At 32.8% G+C, this 19,514-nt stretch overlaps 1 protein-coding gene and 1 non-coding gene across 17 annotated transcripts in view; one reads left to right on the forward strand and one right to left on the reverse strand.

The window, feature by feature from the left end:
* Window positions 1-204: 204 nt before the first annotated feature.
* Window positions 205-277, reverse strand: TRNAR-UCU. Its single transcript has one exon. It is a non-coding gene; the product is annotated as a tRNA-Arg (tRNA).
* A 1,351-nt stretch (window positions 278-1,628) lies between these two features.
* LOC100650184 overlaps window positions 1,629-19,514 on the forward strand; it is a 45,402-nt gene continuing 27,516 nt past the window's right edge. For 5 of the 16 annotated variants that reach the window (XM_012319196.3, XM_048404574.1, XM_048404575.1 and 2 more), the window contains exons 1-4: window positions 1,629-2,283; window positions 2,925-3,198; window positions 18,455-18,552; window positions 19,047-19,296. In XM_012319196.3, the coding sequence (XP_012174586.2) occupies window positions 19,098-19,296 (199 nt within the window). In that variant the 5' untranslated portion in view covers window positions 1,629-2,283; window positions 2,925-3,198; window positions 18,455-18,552; window positions 19,047-19,097. Of the gene's footprint in view, window positions 2,284-2,469; window positions 2,752-2,924; window positions 3,199-14,866; window positions 14,887-17,943; window positions 18,080-18,454; window positions 18,553-19,046; window positions 19,297-19,514 lie in introns of those variants that run through there. The other 11 variants (XM_048404564.1, XM_048404565.1, XM_048404567.1 and 8 more) reach the window with 11 other exon arrangements.

Consider the following 19,514-nt stretch of genomic DNA (forward strand, 5'->3'; position numbering starts at 1 on the left):
CAATTTTATGCTAAAAGTTTCTTTAAAAAGTAATTTTATCGATTGAGACATAAAATAAAATTTACTGCACTCGAACACGCTGCTGCACGAACGAATGTAGTTACAACGGGTGAGTTAAAACTGTTTACGATGACATTTTCAAAAACATATAGTGTGTCTAGCAATTCAGAAAGATAATTTTCTATTACTGAATGCAAAACACATCATCCCTTGCGGGGATCGAACCCGCGACCTTTGGATTAGAAGTCCAACGCGCTATCCTCTGCGCCAAAGGGACCTTGATGCTGGCTAACAATTTATGCAAAATGACAATCATAAAAATCATTTTTTTAAATATATTTAATAAATTTAGTAATATAAAGGTATGCGTGACTAAAATATAAATATGCGTATGGCTAGATGTGTCGCGCATATATTGCAAAAGTGACATAACTTAAACAAGTTTTCAGGAAAAGCGGAAAACTATTTGGAAGCTTATAAACAATTATTTACTAAATACATATTGTTGGCAAAGGGAATGAACAATTATCAACAATTATTTTTATAATTGTCCATTTTTAGCCTTTGAAATACATCCTTGAACGTTACTCATTTTAATGAAAAGAAACACTTTGATGTAATATCTTATACACAAATGTATTTGATATAAGGGTTTAATCTAATCAGCGAGCGTTAATCTAATCTAGAGAAGGTTAATCCAATCGATTGGTATTTTAATATATTATTTGTTATCACGTAAACGCAATAGACAAAGTGAAACATTTAACATGTTCACCATCTTTAACAACGTCTAATTTCCGAACACATCGTAATTGTATAATGACCGGTAGTAATGAATTAAGTACATGTAACAGAGTGACGTAGTAGAAAAATCAAGGAATAGTCTGGCGTAGATTCAGGAGAATCGAAGATTCCAGTGCCGATGCAATTACTGATTCGCAATGGAACAATTCCAGACGTGAAATAGTATTAGAAAAGAAAAGAGAAAAGTTGAAATAGATGAAGACAGAACCGGAGAAAATAGTAGGAATAGAAAATTGGGAAACACCGGAAACTGTTCGCACTTGTGCGATCTGATCATCGCACGTACGCTTGTGAGTTATGAATCGCGTGAACGAAGGAATGAATTTTAAAAATAACGACGCAAGAGAATGAGAACTGAAAATTGTTAGATTGAGAATTAAAAATACTTTGTATTTGACACCAAATGACATTGACAACAAATAAACACTTATTTTCTAAATCGTTGATTCTGAATTCTTCGTCATTTAACTACACCATCAAAGGGTTAATCGTTAAAAGTACAAGAACATCGATACAATATCACATATGTTGATAAATCTCGTAATATAGACACTAATTCTGTGCCAAAAACAAAACAACAACATCTGACATTCAATATATGAGTGTGGATCATCTCTTTTACAACGAGATAATCGGTATTTTCCAAGCAATTTTCCACGATGATATTTTGTCTATAAACAGATAACGATTCGACAAGCGAAACTTTGGTACATGTTACGCATCGGCAGGTGGCTCCGTGCAGTGTGATTCTTCGATACTCGTTTCCACCACCACCGACGTTAGTACTACACCACCACAACTACCGACAACCCTGGCTGGCCTCACGGTTAGCAGCCCCTAGCGAGTCGGGGACGCCTACGAAGCGGCAACCCCTTAGCGTTCAGTGGTACCGCATCCTCCGTAACAGGCGTTACGCGCGCGTACCATTACATTCCGTCCGAGGTTCTTCGTGTATACTTTTCTATCTTTCGGAAAGTGTCATCGAGTCTGTCACACCGTCTTTAGCCTCGAACTGTCAAGAATTCTGTTCGCCGAATCCAAAACCGGTAGTCGAGTTCTTTTCGGCGTCCATGGTAGCTATGCAACTTGTTCCGTGAATTTGATGTTCGTCCGTTTCTATGCGATTTCGTGTGTTTTCTCTGATTCGCGGTTATACGTACTGTGTCACTCGTAAATTGACAGTTTGTTCCGTATATAAGTTCCGTATTCGGAGAAGAGACGTTTGCGACGTAAGTTATAATTCCGACACAAACCCTCGATCTCGTGAGATACTTTATCGCTTTTGATATAAAAATGTTATTAAAGAAGTGTGCTCTGGAATTCACGCTATTCATGGTGCTTATCATCTTTACATAACTCTAATTATCTATAAGTGACCGATTAATTTCCCTTCACCGTGAAAACTGACCTTTAGCTTCTTCTCGCAGTGACATTGCGCGATTACATTTCACCATTGCGTACAATCCGTAACATTGTCACGTACGTACCGTTGAAATACTTGATGATGCACTGTATCGAAGGAGAGGATACAGTTCGATTTTTCCCTCTTTTGCTTTTCACTCATTGTTTCTCCAACTTCTTTGTTTTCGTTCGATTCGAACGTCAAATTTTATGCATTTCGATTGCCGCGCAATTGATTCGTTTAACAATAAACCTTGATTGCAGATTGCTTGTGCTTCGGAAGCGCGTCAAATTATGAATGCGTGAATTCGCGAAGATCAGCTGCGACTTTCATCACAGAAAATTTCGATGATCGTTGAGACGTCTCATTATCGTTTTTGCAGCAATATTTTGACATCCAGATGAAAATATTTCTTTGATTTCCGTGAAAATGCTTTACACAAATGATTGGTTTTATTTAAGTGCGAGCAAATGTGCATTCAAGTAATAAAGAATTTTATATGTATCCATGGCAAAGCGCTTTTACTTTTTTCGAACGCTGAAAAGGTAGATACATAAAGGTCTGAATATAAAAAAAAGACCTCCTATTTTGTATTTCGTTTTTTGTTTTCAGTTTCTTTAGTTGTATCAGTATAGATTTCTTTTCTGTGCTATATTGTACTATCGTTGTCTCTATTTATTTCCATGAAAGTATTTATCAAAATTTCGTTTAATTCTAGTACTTGTTAGAACTTGAAAACTTCGACGGCTCAGATTTATCACTGTCTCTGTTGGAAATTGATACATACCATCGCACCGTTATGAAATAAGTTATACAGTTTCTAATGATAGAAAAATTATATACTTGGAAGGACGATTCAATAGAAAATCCATACTATTCTTACTAGCACATCAGTTTTCGTTTCTTTGGACTCCTATCGTTGTTTCGAATCTCCAGAAGAAAGATTCCACGAGAAGAGGAAATTTGTCTTCATCGATTACGACTCGTCACTGGTAAGTTTTCTTAAATAAAGGAAGAACTTCTATCCATGCTTATTATTGTTAGCTTACATCTCCTTTGTCTTGAATGTTTTAGATGAAAGTCGAGATACCTTGACATGCAATCAAGTTTTCATAAATTACACAAACAATACTTGATTTTTTCATTTTATTAATGCACCGATCCATATATTTTAGAATAGAGATAGAAACATATACATACATATATATTTCTATGGATGTGGACAATAAAGTTACTTCCATTGAACCGATTGTGAAAAGAAGAATAAAAAAGTATTAAGCAGATTTTTAACAAAAATTTTAAGACAAAAGACTTTTAAAAAATTTTAAGACAAAAAGTATTTATGTGTAATTAAACAGGCATAAAAGAGCAAGAATATTACGCATTTTTCAAACTTTTTGTTGCAGTGGATGATGTTTGTCATAAAGAATTATCGACCGTTATTTCATAGAGGATAGTTAATGCCTAAACCTGTATGAATTTTGCACTCTTTTCATTAAAATTGATTGCAATGTAAACAAATGTATAAAAGCATAATACCTATAATTACAGCCGATACACGACTGCAAAGTCATCCGTGATATTTCTCTCAAATATTTTCGACATCAGACTTTATTGCTGGAATAAAAGATTTACAACTGTTATTATTGGAATGACAAAAGTTATGACTTTATTACGATTTCGGAAAAGATATTTAAGCTTGCAGATAGCAATCATGAATCATGATTCGCGTGAACGACACATGCGTCGCACGTTGTTTACGTAATTTGGACATAAAACAGTGTATCTTCATTTGCGATCCCCACTAGACTAAAATAGCCAATCGATTTTTGTCAACTACACAGGAGACAACATTCCGTGACAAAATTATGAGACGGAATTAAACAATATTGCACTTCATTAAGGATTTTATTTATATAACAAATATTGTTCCAAGATAAATATCAATAGTATAACTTCTGTTAAAATTGAAAATTTTTAATCAAATTTAAGGACTATTTTAATCAGTACGTACTTCTCTTGTGATTGTAAAAGTTTGATGATTTCAGTGTTATGAAGAAATTGCATTTTTGTTTGTGTGTTATTCTTTAAGAAAAATAAAATGCAGCAACTTTGAAAGTATTATTAAACTAGAAACTGAAACTTTATGAACCAAGTAGTAATCACAAACGGAAACTATTGCTCAACAGTAGTTATTGTAGAAATAAAGAAAGAAATATTTCCTGCATTATTAGACGGAAAAATATTTGCAATAATCATAAAAATGCAACACTACAAAATTAATTAAAAGTCACAGTTTTTCTAATTCAACCTTAGATAAAATAAAACATTGGAAATTCTAACAATTCATAATAAAACATATTAAAGACGATCGCGATATTTTATAATTAGCAACATTGAGGAAACCACGATCACTCTATCGTAACTCTAATTGAAACTGAAATTGACATTCAGTCGCAACAGTAATTAATTACTGACAATACAAAAAAGGTGCAATTTGCCCAATATGAAGGTGAAGCAACATCTACGTTGGCCAAGAAATAGACCACTACTATCACTATAAATACTACTACCACAACTACAATTCTAAAAGCGAGCATAGTGACGAAGTAATAACAATAATGACTCTTCATCCTCTGGATGGAAAGCCATTAGTAGTTGCCCTCTTCTATGGCAAATTGCCATAGAGTCTCTCGAGCTTGTAAGGATTCTTTTTTCTTCGGGCACGATGCTGAAACTTAAATCTAGGCTCGAGATAGCAAACAAAAAATTACTTTTAATGATAAATCACGAAACCTAAATGCTCAAATGCTTAACTTATGCATAACAAGTGCATAAACTTATGAACAACGATTATAGCGATCGTTGCTCATACGTGCGTACATGTATATACAGAACCTCGAGCGATATTCGAGCGTTTCGAGACCTATTTCGCGATTACGATCGCGATAGCGTGATAAAATCGTCAAATTTGAAAAACCAATAGACGAAACTAGACGATTATCATTCCCCATTTGTGCCAATTTCATCATCTATTTTTCAAATAATAATTTCAGAGGTTGATTGATTGATTATATGAAAATGCTCTTACACGATCAGAGACTGTATCAATTTGCCCTGGTGTTACCTACTTATAACTAACACGCACATCAAAGAATATGCTACTTATCTATCTAACCCTATATTTAAGAAATGGCAAAAAACAAACACACTAACACACTCACAATACACGATTATTACACATATTAGCCGAGTACTGGAGCCTACACGAGAGAAGATGTGCTGGGGCGTCTCCAATACCCGAGTTTTGCACACTGCTTCCACACTTTAATTTACGTACCATTTTTCCAACTGGCGATGACTAGCGACCATCGCGTAAACCAATGCGCAATAAGAATATGTATATTCTCAATTTTAATCAGAAATAATTTTATAATTGGAAGACTATATATGTCTTGTAAAGAAATAATAATATTTAGAACAAGAGACGAAACGACGTGACGTAATTTCACAATCTATCCACATATACATAATGTAGAAAATACATCGTATACGATACAGTAACGCATAGCTACAGTTGCTGAGATATTATTATAAACTTATGAACTACGGTCGTCGTGCCCATTGCCTTTCCTTTACCCATGTAGCACCTAGGCACGTGATCGGGAAACTGCTAATGGACGTACAAAGTGTTAAATCTGAAAATCCTGAACTAAAAATAATTAGTGTACCTATCTTTTATCTAACGAGCTATTAATATTTCAATCTGCATTTCCTCATTTTACTTTGAATTAGAAAAGTTATTCCAGTATTGAGAATTCAGAAGTATATTAAAAAAAGAATTTCAATGGAAAAACACAATGCAATATAATAATTGATTCCAAATTACATATTAATGAAAATAGCCTCCAGTGATTCCTTTGTCAAAACATATTTTCGAATATATGAAAGCAGTGCTCAAAACACATGGCTTAGATTCCGAAATCTGACTATCACAAAGTTTCTTCTTGCATGTGAAATTTAATACGGAATATTTTTATATAGAAATAATTAAACTTCAATTCTTTGACATTTTTAGTTATTTTTCCGTATATAATATGTATGAATATCAAATAATTTAGTCGTGTATAATATTATAATGTAATAAATAATGAATATTGTATTATATAATAATATTATAATGAAATAAAAGATAAAATAAAAAAAATGATTGTCATGATATTAATATATATAAAAGAGCATGTTATGCAAGAAGATCTATCGCCAATAAAACACTAATAAATGAGAGGCAGAAAAAGGAAATGTTACTACTCACTGGCATGATAAATATATGGTGGTCATTATATTCGTAAAAAGTTCTATGTAATACAACCAATCACTCGTGTCGATTGGGATCTTTCATCGTACGATATGATTGAGTGACCAAAGAAACAAAGATGCATGTGACTCATAGCTAGATGCGGAGGATGTTACTATCGATGTTGTAATAGCTTGGAAAATCTCAAGTTATCACAAGTGTAAGAATTTACATTTTTTAACACAAGGGTGATTATCACGGAAAAACCATCGAATTTCAAGTCGAATTACATTGGCGAAATGGAAACTGCGAAAAATCTGTAACAAGACGTAAACTAATGTGCATTTGAAAAGTTTGAAATAATAGAAGATTAATCTCTATTAGATATATAACTCTAATAGCAGTAATGAAAATTGGAATAATAATAATGATAATAATAAAAATTTGGATTCTAATATAGAAATTTAAAAAATGAAAATTTAGTAATTTCTAAAGCATGTTATTTATTTTATAAGTAAAAAATTTAGTAGATCCAGTGGTAAAACATAAGACTGCTTTCGTTAAGATAAATTAAACATTACCCAATCTCCATAAAAAGCCATCAAATTGATTATTCATTGTCAAATTGTTCATATTTGAACTTCTATTCTTTTCCCGCCATTAACCAATAATCTGTACAAAAGGAAACCAGGAGTTTAAAACAACTGTATAAGATAATATACATATATGAAATGTATAAAATAAGATATAATTTACTACCAATTATATTCAGATGAAACAATAATCGAATTCAAAATCTGTATCAAAAGCAGCTAATACTGTATACTTATTTACAGAGTATCAATAAGTCTAATAGCTGAATACACGATCGAAGAGGAAAGTACAAAAAAGCTTAAAGAAAGGCTATTTAATATTATTGTAATAATATTTATAAATTGACAAATAAATTAGTAATCAAACGAACCTAATATCTAATATTATATAGAGAAAAAAGTAGTGGACATGTTACGTAGTTGATATATAGGTTACGTACCTGAAACAAGTTGACATGTCTCTTCAATTTTTGACAATCGAATAGTATTCCACGCCACCGTTATGTCCTTAAATTAAATATTGGTGGGGATGTTTTGCCTGGCGGCAGGTCGAGTATATCCAAACCATTTCAATACAAAGCCGTGAATTCTAGGAAAGGCCACGTGTTGTGTGAAGTGTTTCCAGCAGAGTAATTGCTTCTCATATTACGTTCAAAGAAATAAATACCTGAATTTTAAACATGGATATATTTATTACAAACTCAATATAAGAATGAACAAGTGATTCTGTCTGACTTGTGAAAGGAACTGGCTTTCTTAAAAATCGAGGATAATGAACGAGATCAGAAGGAATTGTTTATAAGACTTGTATAAAAAGGTACATAATAACACCATATTTAATCGCACACAAATCATCATCTTGCACAATAATTTATAATTAATAATATTATTCAATTACCAAGTGACAAGTTGTAGGTTATATGTAAATACTTTGACAGATTTCTGTAGAAAAATACAAAATATTCTTATAATTTTACAATTTTTTATAATTTTGCTGTGTAAGATATTATCAGCTGGGTTGTAATTCAAAATCTAATATAAGACTTCTTTTATTATTAAACTTGTTACTATTATATGAAACAATTAATTAGCACTAGTAACTTGTAATCTGTATTTCGCTAATAATATTCATTATGTAAGAGGGCTCTGTCATGCAATTCTTTTTCTTGTCATAGAATTTCGGGGGTCACTTGATCTCATTACTACCTTTGTTACATGCGACTTTATCGATTAAGTATAAAATAAAGCTATATTAGTTAATGAATACAAATTTACCATGCTTTTAATATTTTTTTAGTTTATCGCTGATAATCATAAACAGTGAATCTAGAGTGAAAAGAATTTTCATGTGCAAAATGATGTAGGAACATTTTTGTGTGCCATTTTTAAATGAAGCAGCCTTTGTCTTTCCAACATTTCAAAGCTTACTCACATACATATAGGTCTCAAACACCTCTTTGAATGCCTCTTTGAATAGGGTGCAAAGTCTCGTATGCAGCGTATTATACGATAGGGGTTATATTTATCTGAATAATAAGGAGTATAAGAACAGAATATTCGATTTAATTTTTCTTCGTTAACTCAAATATATCGCACACAGTAGTTCTTATTAGGCTTGTATTCGATACTTTTCGTGCATCATTGATTACACTCTATAGTAAATGAAGGTTGTCGTGTGCTCAAGTACATAAGGATGTATTTTATGTATTTGTATTGGTTTTTCTATTGTTGGAAAACCAATATTGTAATCTACCCTTATCGCTTCGAAATAACAAAGTGACTATCTTCTTTCAACTTGGCTTTCACTTGTCGCTTGCAATTAGATCAAGCAGATCTCTGTTTATCCACTTTTCTTACTTTTCTCATTTGTACCAAGTGAATAATTATAAAAAATAGCCTCCAATTTCATTTCAAGTATTATACCTCTTACCGTTATTGTCATTAACTACTTTCAATAACCTCGTTTAAAATATTATTATTAAGGATATTTACCAATCTTACTTTTGACCTATAATCCAATGAAAGAGTATTGCTCTTGAATTTTTCGAGGTATATAGACTCGAGGAGAATAGCACGGTTAAACATTTTTGTGCCCCGCAACATAAAACTGTACGAGACACACATAGTTTCCTTTCTTTTCTCCTGTATCAAAGCATTCCAGACAAAAATATCGCGTCAGAAAATCAATCTGAAATCGAGATTGGATTTTTATAAGCTTTAGAAAGTAAGTTAAATCTTACAGAAATCCGATAGCATTGCGAAATCCAATCAATTTTACTTTCGCAAAAGTACCATTTGAAGTGATTTCCATGATTAATCCACTATCATAAAAACTAATAATAAAGATAAATACTTTATAAAGCTCATGTTGATAGCTTAATGTCTGAGGAATCTAAATCTATATATTCGGATAGTAGACTATTAAATTTTATATCTAAGCTTGTTAGGCGTGCAGGTGTACAGATTTAGACAATTGATTGAGTCCCTGACGGATTCAAGTGCATAGATTTAGATACTAAAATCAATAAATATTCGATAAAATCAGAGATCGAAGTTAATCACTTCGAAAAAGAAAATTTGTTACGTATCTAATTTGAATCTCCGTGTCGTTGTAATATAATTTCTTTCCCCTTAAACCCTCTTTAATCTTTCTTATAGTTAGCAATCCAATTTAAATGAAAGTCCTGTACATATTAAATGAAACTGAATTGGATTAATCGCAGAATTAGTACTTTGTTTAATTATAAAATTGCTTTGTCTCGTGGTTTGCCACAGATTTCAATATTTACCCTAGAAACCGCTTGATATATACCTGTAATAATAATCGAATAATCGATTGCTCGATTTTTTAAATATATTTCACCGTAATTTGTAATATTAGGTCATCCCATAAGTTCGTTCCGTTTTTCGAGCGGTTATATATGTTAAGATCGTTTACATACCTTTCGGTTTCATGAAAAAATGTAATCCCCCTCTCGTTGTACAACTTCTTCCCATTTTTCAAGTGCATCGGTCCCTTATCGCCGTATGTTTATAAATCGACACATGAAATTTATACATAAAAGTCGGCACGAACTTATGGGATGACCTAATATAATATATCACGAAATATCAAAGGGTAATATATTTAAAAGGGGCAATTATATATAGAACGGTTTGATGGTTTGATAGTTTGATGGAATAGAAATCGTTGCAGTCCCGTTTCTAGTTTACTCGGAACATTTTAATGCCAATCTGACGTAGGATCGGCCTAGTTGTCGTGTGGCACACGTTATCCAACGTAATCGCTTAGGGGTACGCGAAGCCGTGTACTTTCAATACTACATATGTAAGTACGTACGTACCAGTGTGGCACATTAGTGACTACGGTGCTTGCGCTCATTTTCTTACTCTAATCAATATCATTGACCATTTGAACAAGCGATAATTCGTATTGTGGAAACATATTCGTAATTCATTCACCTCTTTTACGTCGAGTATCCAATAATTAATCGTTTTAATATTATTATAAACATAATATTGGAAAGAAAATCTCTTAGTGAGAACTCATATTTTCCTATCTCTGTTTTTTTCAATTGACATTTTATCGTGCCCAAAATTCCCTGTTATGATATTTTATCCTTTTAATACGCGTTTCTAAATTATTCAATTAAACTGTTTGACGAAAAATGTTAAACTTCAAAAAGAAATGTTTATAATATTATCAATTGGTAACTTACTGTTACCTATACGAAAGAATATATTAGCACCAGTACAAAATTTATCGTAATATCCAATTTTTGTAGAATTTAGCAAGTGATCTTAAACTTCGACCGATACGGGATCCTTTTCCAGGAAAAAGTCAGTCTTATCGATATGTTCAAGCGGAAAGAACGAAAATACAAGCTGCAAACGACTTCTGCGCGGATTAAAGACGACACTCTTATATTTTACGACTTCCACAGATTCAACCGAAGCTCGATCTCGGACTAGCTTCCCGTTCTATCTCTCCCTTCCTTCTTCTCGCCATTTCAACTCCTTCTCCCTAGAGACAGGTGCTTTCCTTGACGCAGATTCTAGTCACAACCATAGCCATCTTCTTCTTTCACAAAAATTCATAGGTGGCAAAAAACGGTTCCTTCCTAACGTTATTACCATCTCTGTTGTCACCTCTCAATTATCATTTATTTCCCTCTTCCCCGAAATCCGGACTAAGCCGAGCTCACAACAAAATGATCGTCCTTTTATTTCTCAAATTATTACAGCTTCTCTTCTCCACTTCTTGTAGTTTTAGTTAATAAATGTGTGGAAGAAGAGTAAACTTTGTATGGGATTGTTTTCTATAAATGCTGTGGAAGGAAAATCTCACGATATTTATTTATATGATATTAATTTCTGTGCCTTTTTCTTCGTAAAAATACAAAGGTTATTTGTATGTACAGGATAGTCAACAGAAATTTAATATTGAAATTTAATATCGAAAGTAAAAAGAGATTTCTCTTCCATAATACAAAAAAAAGGGGGGAAATTTATTGTTCAAAGCGTCCACCATCGTTAACTACCTATGAATATTGTGATTCGATCAATAGCTGGGCAAGAAAAGTTCTTAAGTTCCATGAGATATTGTGTCACGATTAAAGGGCGAAATAAAGCAAATAATGAGCGAAAAGAATATTTATTCTTAATTAAGACATATTATTAAAGAATATTGTTACTAAAGCAATTTTATTGAAAAATGACTTTGTGGCTAATTTGCTTTTCCTCCGCTGATCTGAATTTCGTCTCTGAGACGAATAGAATATGACCTGTGCTTTGTAGGTATAACAAGCAGTTGTCGAGCGACATAAAGGGATGAAAAATGGATTAAATGTACTAGGTGCTTTAAATGGCGCCATAATCTGTGTACCCACATCTACAGCACAAACAAGGTAGTTTTCATGTGGCTTTTGTGCATGACCCTTGCTACACTTTTATTTATCGTTTTATTTTCAGTTGATAAAGACATTTTTCAAGCCAATAAAATTTGTGTTTATCGCTAAAACTAGAGGGGACAAAATTAGCGGGTTCTGAACGAGTGCCAAATGCATCTTCTTGAATTAATTACAAGGCCTCGTAATGGTTATAGAAATTTTTTAGATTATAGTACCGATTAGTTTTTAGATAAGTTTTTAGATAAAAAGTTTTAGGTATTTACAAAAGTATAACTTCATAAAGATAAGAAAAAGCACGTTCCAACGATATATTGCTTTTTTAATGAAATATACATTTTAAGTGTTGGAACATTTTTGTCAAACGCGATTGTTTCATCCTGTAATTAATACGGATTTATTAAAGTTTTTAATTAAAAATGTAATTTACAGGTGAAAAGACAGATGTCTTATTTTCTGTATTCTTCAATATAATATTTTTTCTTGCTAATATACGTCTGAATTTACATTTCACTTTCACCTTTTATTAATCTCTGCCATAATTAATTCAATCCCCAGCAGCGAACGTGAATTTAAATTTAGGTATAGTTGTTTATGCGACTAGCCAAGTTAGGGTCAATTATGCTAATATTATTACATACATCAGCATAATTACATTGCTCGCGTATGCAACGTCAAAGTGAATTGAAAAGCTTGATCTTGATAATTACTAAGCCATCTATTTTCAGCTATTGTTTTCATTATCTTATGCTTACGTCAGTTGATTCAAAATATCTTGATTTTACGTCGTTTTATGTATTTTGTCAAAATCTCTTCGTGGTCTCAATGGATAAGATAATCTCCAAGAAGATATATATGTTCTTCGCACAATCGAATTGCTCTAGAGCTCGATAATTCCTGTATTGTTCCTGGAATCCTGTAAACATCAAAGGAACAACTTTTTGAATCCTTAGGGAAATAATGATAGTAGAGACTAGTGGAAATAGGTAATCGATACTATGTTGTACGTGTATTGTATTCGATACGCTTTCCTTTTTTCATTTTCTTTTTTTCTCCTTCTTTGAATTAATTTTGCAGAAAATTTTCTAGAAGGCGATGATGGCTTTTTTAATCTTTAGCCTATTAAGAACCAACGTTGCGTTAACACGACAGTTAATTAACGTTGTTCAATTCTATTTCTTAACACTGTGATTATAAAATGAAATTCCAAGGATTCATTAAATCTTTTTTCAACGCCGTTTATTCTTCCACCTAGATGTTCCAATTTTACGAAGTTTCGAAGATATTGAGCGCCATAGTAAATTACTCTTTATCATAAAAATTTTATTTAATTTCTGTAAAGCATTTGTTTTATCCTGCATAATCTTAAATTTAATATTAAAAATGTAGAATTTAGTGTAAACAGTCTAGAACTACTTGGTTAGCCATTTTTAGCCTGATCTTTTATTTATTTCAACTAAAAGTACTTCTTATCCTTGAAATACAGATAACTTATTCTATGATATGAATATGAATAATTAATACTCTGAATTGTCTGACACTGATATACATATACAATCTATATGTAATAAACAATGGAGTTATTTTAAAGCATGTTTGAAAGTACTAATTATTAATTGATTAATCATATCAACACAAAATATTTATTTTTAATATACATACTCAAACAGCTATTTTAGCTACATTTTAGGATCATAGACATAGCAAGAAGAATATTATAGTGAAATCAATTGGCGCTTCATTAATTCGTAGAACTATGTGAACTCCGGATAAATTTTGTACATGTCAGTTTTTGGTTCGCCTAGTTATTTCTTCTATTTCCGGCAGTCGGAAATTCGACGACGTGAGCACACAATTCTTGTAACGTACGACTTCTTCGAGCTACCATTACCATTCCCTTGCATATCTCCCGGGGAAGTGGTTTTCCCCACAGCAGAAATAGCACTTTCTTTGCTGTCGGGTGAAAAAAGGTACGCGTAGAAGGCAGAAGGGAATTCGAAAGTGCTGCGGCCAGTAAGTGTTGGTGCGCCTAGGAGTTAGCATGAATCTAATAACAACTCTGTTCTATTATATTTATCTCTTTACTGTACCGTCTTTTTTGTTGCTGTAAACTGTGAGCGTCCGAATTTTTGCTTTGTTTGAAAGTGAAAATCCCTGTTCTATATTTAACAATGATGTTGGTTTATCATTTACGATTAGCTCGCTGCATGCATAAAATCAATGTTAACGAGCGGTGTGTAGCAGGTTTATTAAGGATAAAATAATACAATAATATTGAACAATGTTTGCACGCAGTATCACGCGTATAGTATCGCGCAATTAATTTCACGAAAGATTGGTTATTACATCACTGCGTTTACTTCAATTAATACTATCAACTCCAGTACGATTGGAAAGGTGTCATAATTATAATCAACTATTATCTAACCATTTCTCGTAACTTTGATATAATCTGTCTCTCTCAAGATACATAATTCAACGAATACTATCATTAATTCAAGTAATTCAATCCATTTCGTATCGAACAAAATTAAGAAATTAGATAGATGTACATGTTCTTTTTTTTGGATACAAGAAAAATATTTTCAAAATATATTTGAATACTGTCGTAATTTTGCACATATCGCTTGTAGTGCATTTGTATATATATATATATATATATATATATACATGTAGTTCGTACACAGGACAAGCAATGAGGTGTTGAAACAAGGATACCTATCCGTTCAATGAGTATAGTGTTATAGAGTTCAATGAGAATAGTGAGGCTGTTTGAAAATTAATCTTCAGGCACAATGACGAAACGAGGTTCCGTAGATAAATCATGGACAAGTGGTAGCACGTGCCATTACCTTGGTGACAGAATTCCAACACTCGTACAGGGTGAGTCGAAATTAGCGATACAACAAGAACGGGCTGATTTTAGAGTTAAAAGTGATAGAATACATTTCTTTTTTTCTTTTTTTCAAGTAAAGCGTTCTTTCTGAAAAGTAGATACTTCATTTAGTATATCTTGCTACAGATTTTCTGTATGACAAGCTTTATCAGCAATTGGAATATTTGCATTGCAATCGCGTAAACTTTCTTTAAAAACATCAAATACAGTTATCTTATAAGCTTTTTTACTTTTTATTCAGTGCTTGGTAAGAAATCCCTATAAATTCACTCGGTAACGTATTCTTTAGTAATTCATATGATTATCAGCAATTTACGATAATAAACAAATCGTTCAAGGATCTATAGCTTTAACACGTAATACAAGACGTGTATTCATTATTTGGAATAATAGAGCTTAGAGATGAAATATTAGAGTTTACAAAAAATAGGTCGATGCATACACCGTTCGATATCTTCAATGTTTTTTTCAGCAAATGATAAATTGTAGAAACAAATAAATTGTAAAAAACATTAGGCAGTATAGACACTAATACAAGGTGTGCCCTTAAATTATGATGAATTCGTTGCATCATTCCGACTTATTTTGAGCGATACTGCAGTTGTAGCCTGGCCTAGTATAGATACCATGAAAGTATACCACAAAGCACCTTGTACGCCTTGAGTTTTCGTGACTACAACTGTTTGCTCATGGTCACATTCTTTGAAGAAAGCGAAAGTCAGACATTTACAGCTAGCTAAACGTTTTGTCGGCTTTCACTGGGCTTTAAGCTAAAAAACAAGAAGGAGCATAGGCGAAAAATAGAAACGGAAATGTCAGCGAGATGTTCCTTTTGCGTTTCGTGCAAATGCGTTGGACAACTTGTCGTAGAAAGTGAAATTGGAGAGCTTCCAAGACAATCGGAAAAAACAGCATTCAGCCCCAACATTGTATTCTTACTTCCGAACTACTCTATTCCTGTATTTTCATTCTGGATGATATGACAGAGAAAAAGATGTTATATTATACAGAAATATTCGTAGTCGTCATACACTTATTAACTATGTTTTATAACGCGCGTAAATATTTTATTCATATTTTAAACGTTCAGAGATCAAACGCCGTTTACATAGTTACTAGTTTAAGTAAATTTATATGAAAATTTATGAAGAAAAAACTCCAGATAGGTTGAATTAGACGAGATAAAAGAAAGAGGTCGATGAATATCTGAAAAGTTTTCTCAACGAAGCAGAGACCGGAGATAAATTTAGAAAACGTGATCACTAAGAGATCACAGGACCCATAAATTCCCCATCTGATATATGAAGTGTAAAAGAAAGTGCCAATCAAAAGAAAACGAGGAAGCTATGAATTAGTCATCACAAATGATTGAATATTAACGATATTAGGTTCGTGTATATCAAGTATTGTTTTTGAATGTGTTCATATTATTTAAGTATTCAGGCAGCTCAATAATAAAATGCAATTGACGATAATAGGGATATTTCTGAAAATAGTCTAAGATCAACAGCAAGAGAAATAGCACTTCAAACGAGGCTAAACCATTCTACCACTGCGTCACTTAGCTCAAGTAGCAAAAGTGAAGATGAATATGAACTGAACGCATGAAGTCCGTTTTCATATAAATTATGCGATATAACAGAAGCTTCGACGAGTAGAGATGGCCACCTTGTTACTTCGAAGGAAGGAATAGGATTCGATTTAAATTATACTGCTACTCGTGGTTTTAAAACGTTCCGAATTGTGTCGAATATATGTACAAATATATTGTATGTATATGTAACAAAAAATTCGGATCACTGTGAAAATGATTTAGACAAATTGAGGAAACAAAATTCATAGCTAAATTTTTCGATAATTAGATCATTCAGTTCTTATGAAATATTTGTATAATATGATCCTGAAGATAGATGAACAGGATTTACCGCAATGCGGAATATCCGTTACTATTTTCGTTGTAACTATGTGCCTATGCACGTGAAGAAACCACCGATAATCGAGTACTTGAAATTAAGAATTTTATTTGCGTGACATGTTTCATTCAACTACGATTTCATCACAAATTAAAAGTACTGCATAAGAAATGAAATATTCCATCTGCAATTAGATTTTATTCTTGAGATTCTAACTTTGAAACGTTGTTACAAAAATATTCGCCTATTAAAATTAGCCAATTTTTAATTAACAACTCTTTTTCTTCCTGATAGGGATTCTTTCGGACGCAATAACAATGATATTTTTACATTTCCATACGGAGCTAATTTCACAGATGACTCAGCCTGCAAGGTTCATTGACGTGGACCACCTCGATTTCAGCAGCTATTTTTATAATCCGAACTTTGTTTTTGATCGGAACAATGTTTCATTCGTTTAATCGTAATCCCCTCAAATATTTCCGTATCACAAAACACAGTTTACTTGTTAATTAATAGTACAATTCTCTCTGAAATCCGCTAAAAACTATTTGTTTCATTGTCATCGATTCGAGAGCTCTTTGTCACAACAAAACAATGTAATTAATACAATATTTTGATAGAAATACAAACGTTTCTATTATGTCTATTCAAAATCTATTTCATCCCTGTGTATTAAAGTATTTATTATTAACTAGCCCGAGTGAAATATAATTTGTTATAATTGTTATGATAAATAAACTGCGCATATGTATTTATGCCAATCGATGTCTATATTGATCTACCGAATCGGAAATTGTTTTCAAAAGAATTCTAAAAATTACTTTAAGAACAAAGGGAGAAACGGAGGAAAGTTAAAAAACATATGCTACGGAACACGTAATGTGGCTAAACTGACGATATAAGATTTATAATGGCGCAGCGGAACAAGCAATAGCGGAACAATAAAGTAATAATAAAGCGGTAATAGCCGGAATATGAGTGGTCATAAAATGTTTTGGAAACTTGGTAACGACAACGATAAGCATGCTAAGTTGCGGGCAAGCAGCATGATACCATCGTACGCGAGAGCTTAGAAGCATAGTTTCTCGAGACTGCGTATAAAGGCGTGCCAATATAAACCGCAAGCTTCATTTGTTGCTCGAAGGCTTGCGGCCGGCTAGCTAGTACCAACGCGACGGGGCATCGTTCAGTATTTTCGCTGGCACAGACCGGTACATGAGTACATACTTACCATGTTTTAGCGCGTGCCACGCAACGCGGAAAGGTCAGCACCTACGTACGCCCCTCTTTATTAACGATTTGTATCGTATTCACGCGCAAATTGTCACTAATACGTAGCCCTAAAGCAAATCGATTCTTATCACGTTTACCCTAATATCCGTTTTATATTCGGAAACGTGTAATAGTTGTTTCTCTTATTTGATATCGTAAAAATTTAAGTTCGGTAGCTTCTCTTTCTACAGTGGTTCACGCAAATCTAATTGTAATACGGTATATCGCTTTTTGATAATTGCGACTATGTCTAATTTGATTTGAAAAATATTTCACTACATATAACGTGTGTTAAGATAATTCTTCTTTCGCTATAAAAGAACGATATTACAGTCAATTAATGTAGATTCTATAAACTATGTTTCAGATTACGACTGGGATGAATTTGGGCCTACCCTATCTGGATAAAGAGATGCAAGTACAATGTTCCGACTGGAAATCCTTCAAGTTCATCCTGCAATAACGGTATTGTTATTTCGGGCAATTCCTATAATTTAATAGGAAGTTTATTTGAACTTTTATGAGAAAAGTACGGAATATCGATTATTTTTAATTAATAAAATGTTATAAATGATTAACGTAGGAAAACTATCGTAGCAATGTAAAGTAAAATTAATAATGTTACGACAAGATCACCTTTCATAAGTAACGTAATATTCGAATGTTTATTTTTCGTTATTAACTGTTTTTTTACAGTTTCTTTTTATAGCGTCTATTGGCCAGTATTTGTGCATTACATGTGTATGTTTCCCATAATAAACAATGAATTCAGTCATGGGGTGGATCAGGCAAAAGTACCGATACGTGACGGTACGACATGGCCATGCGATATTTTGTGTGTCGGAACTACATTTTTTAGGTTTACAATTGTAACTTAAATTTAAGTCGCTGTAGAGTGGTGCTTGTATACGATATTGTTTTTTTTTTTCTTTCTATCTCTGTCCTGTGTTTTTTTACAGTGGTTATGGTGGAATGAAAGAGGAAGAATGCAGCACGGTAGAGGAGGCTAGATGAGCACCAATTTTCAGAGAGGTGCATGTGCAGATTACCCAGCAGTTATATATAAGGCACAAACTCGTACATATCTGAGAGAGAGCGGAAGTGGAAAACGCGTGCGTGAAAGAATACGCGGTCCATATCTGGCCCGCCATTTTGGCGGCATGGTCCTTTGGGCCACTATACTATTCCTACAAGGAGCTGGTTTTGTAGGTATGTCCTACTTTATTTAATACGTTTGCTTCGATTGTAATACTTTTCGAATAAATAATCATATTTGCCAGTTAAAATTTCGTACATATAGTTACTCTCGCCTTTCTTTCTTTCTTTCTTTTTCTTCTTGCTAACTCGAAACTACTATCAGCGAGTAAAATTCATTTCGTGTGCCAGATAAAAAGATAAAATTGCTAAAGTCATTCCGATAAAATTCA

The sequence above is a fragment of the Bombus terrestris genome, chromosome 3 (genome assembly GCF_910591885.1).
Source record: "Bombus terrestris chromosome 3, iyBomTerr1.2, whole genome shotgun sequence".
Lineage (NCBI taxonomy): Eukaryota > Metazoa > Arthropoda > Insecta > Hymenoptera > Apidae > Bombus > Bombus terrestris.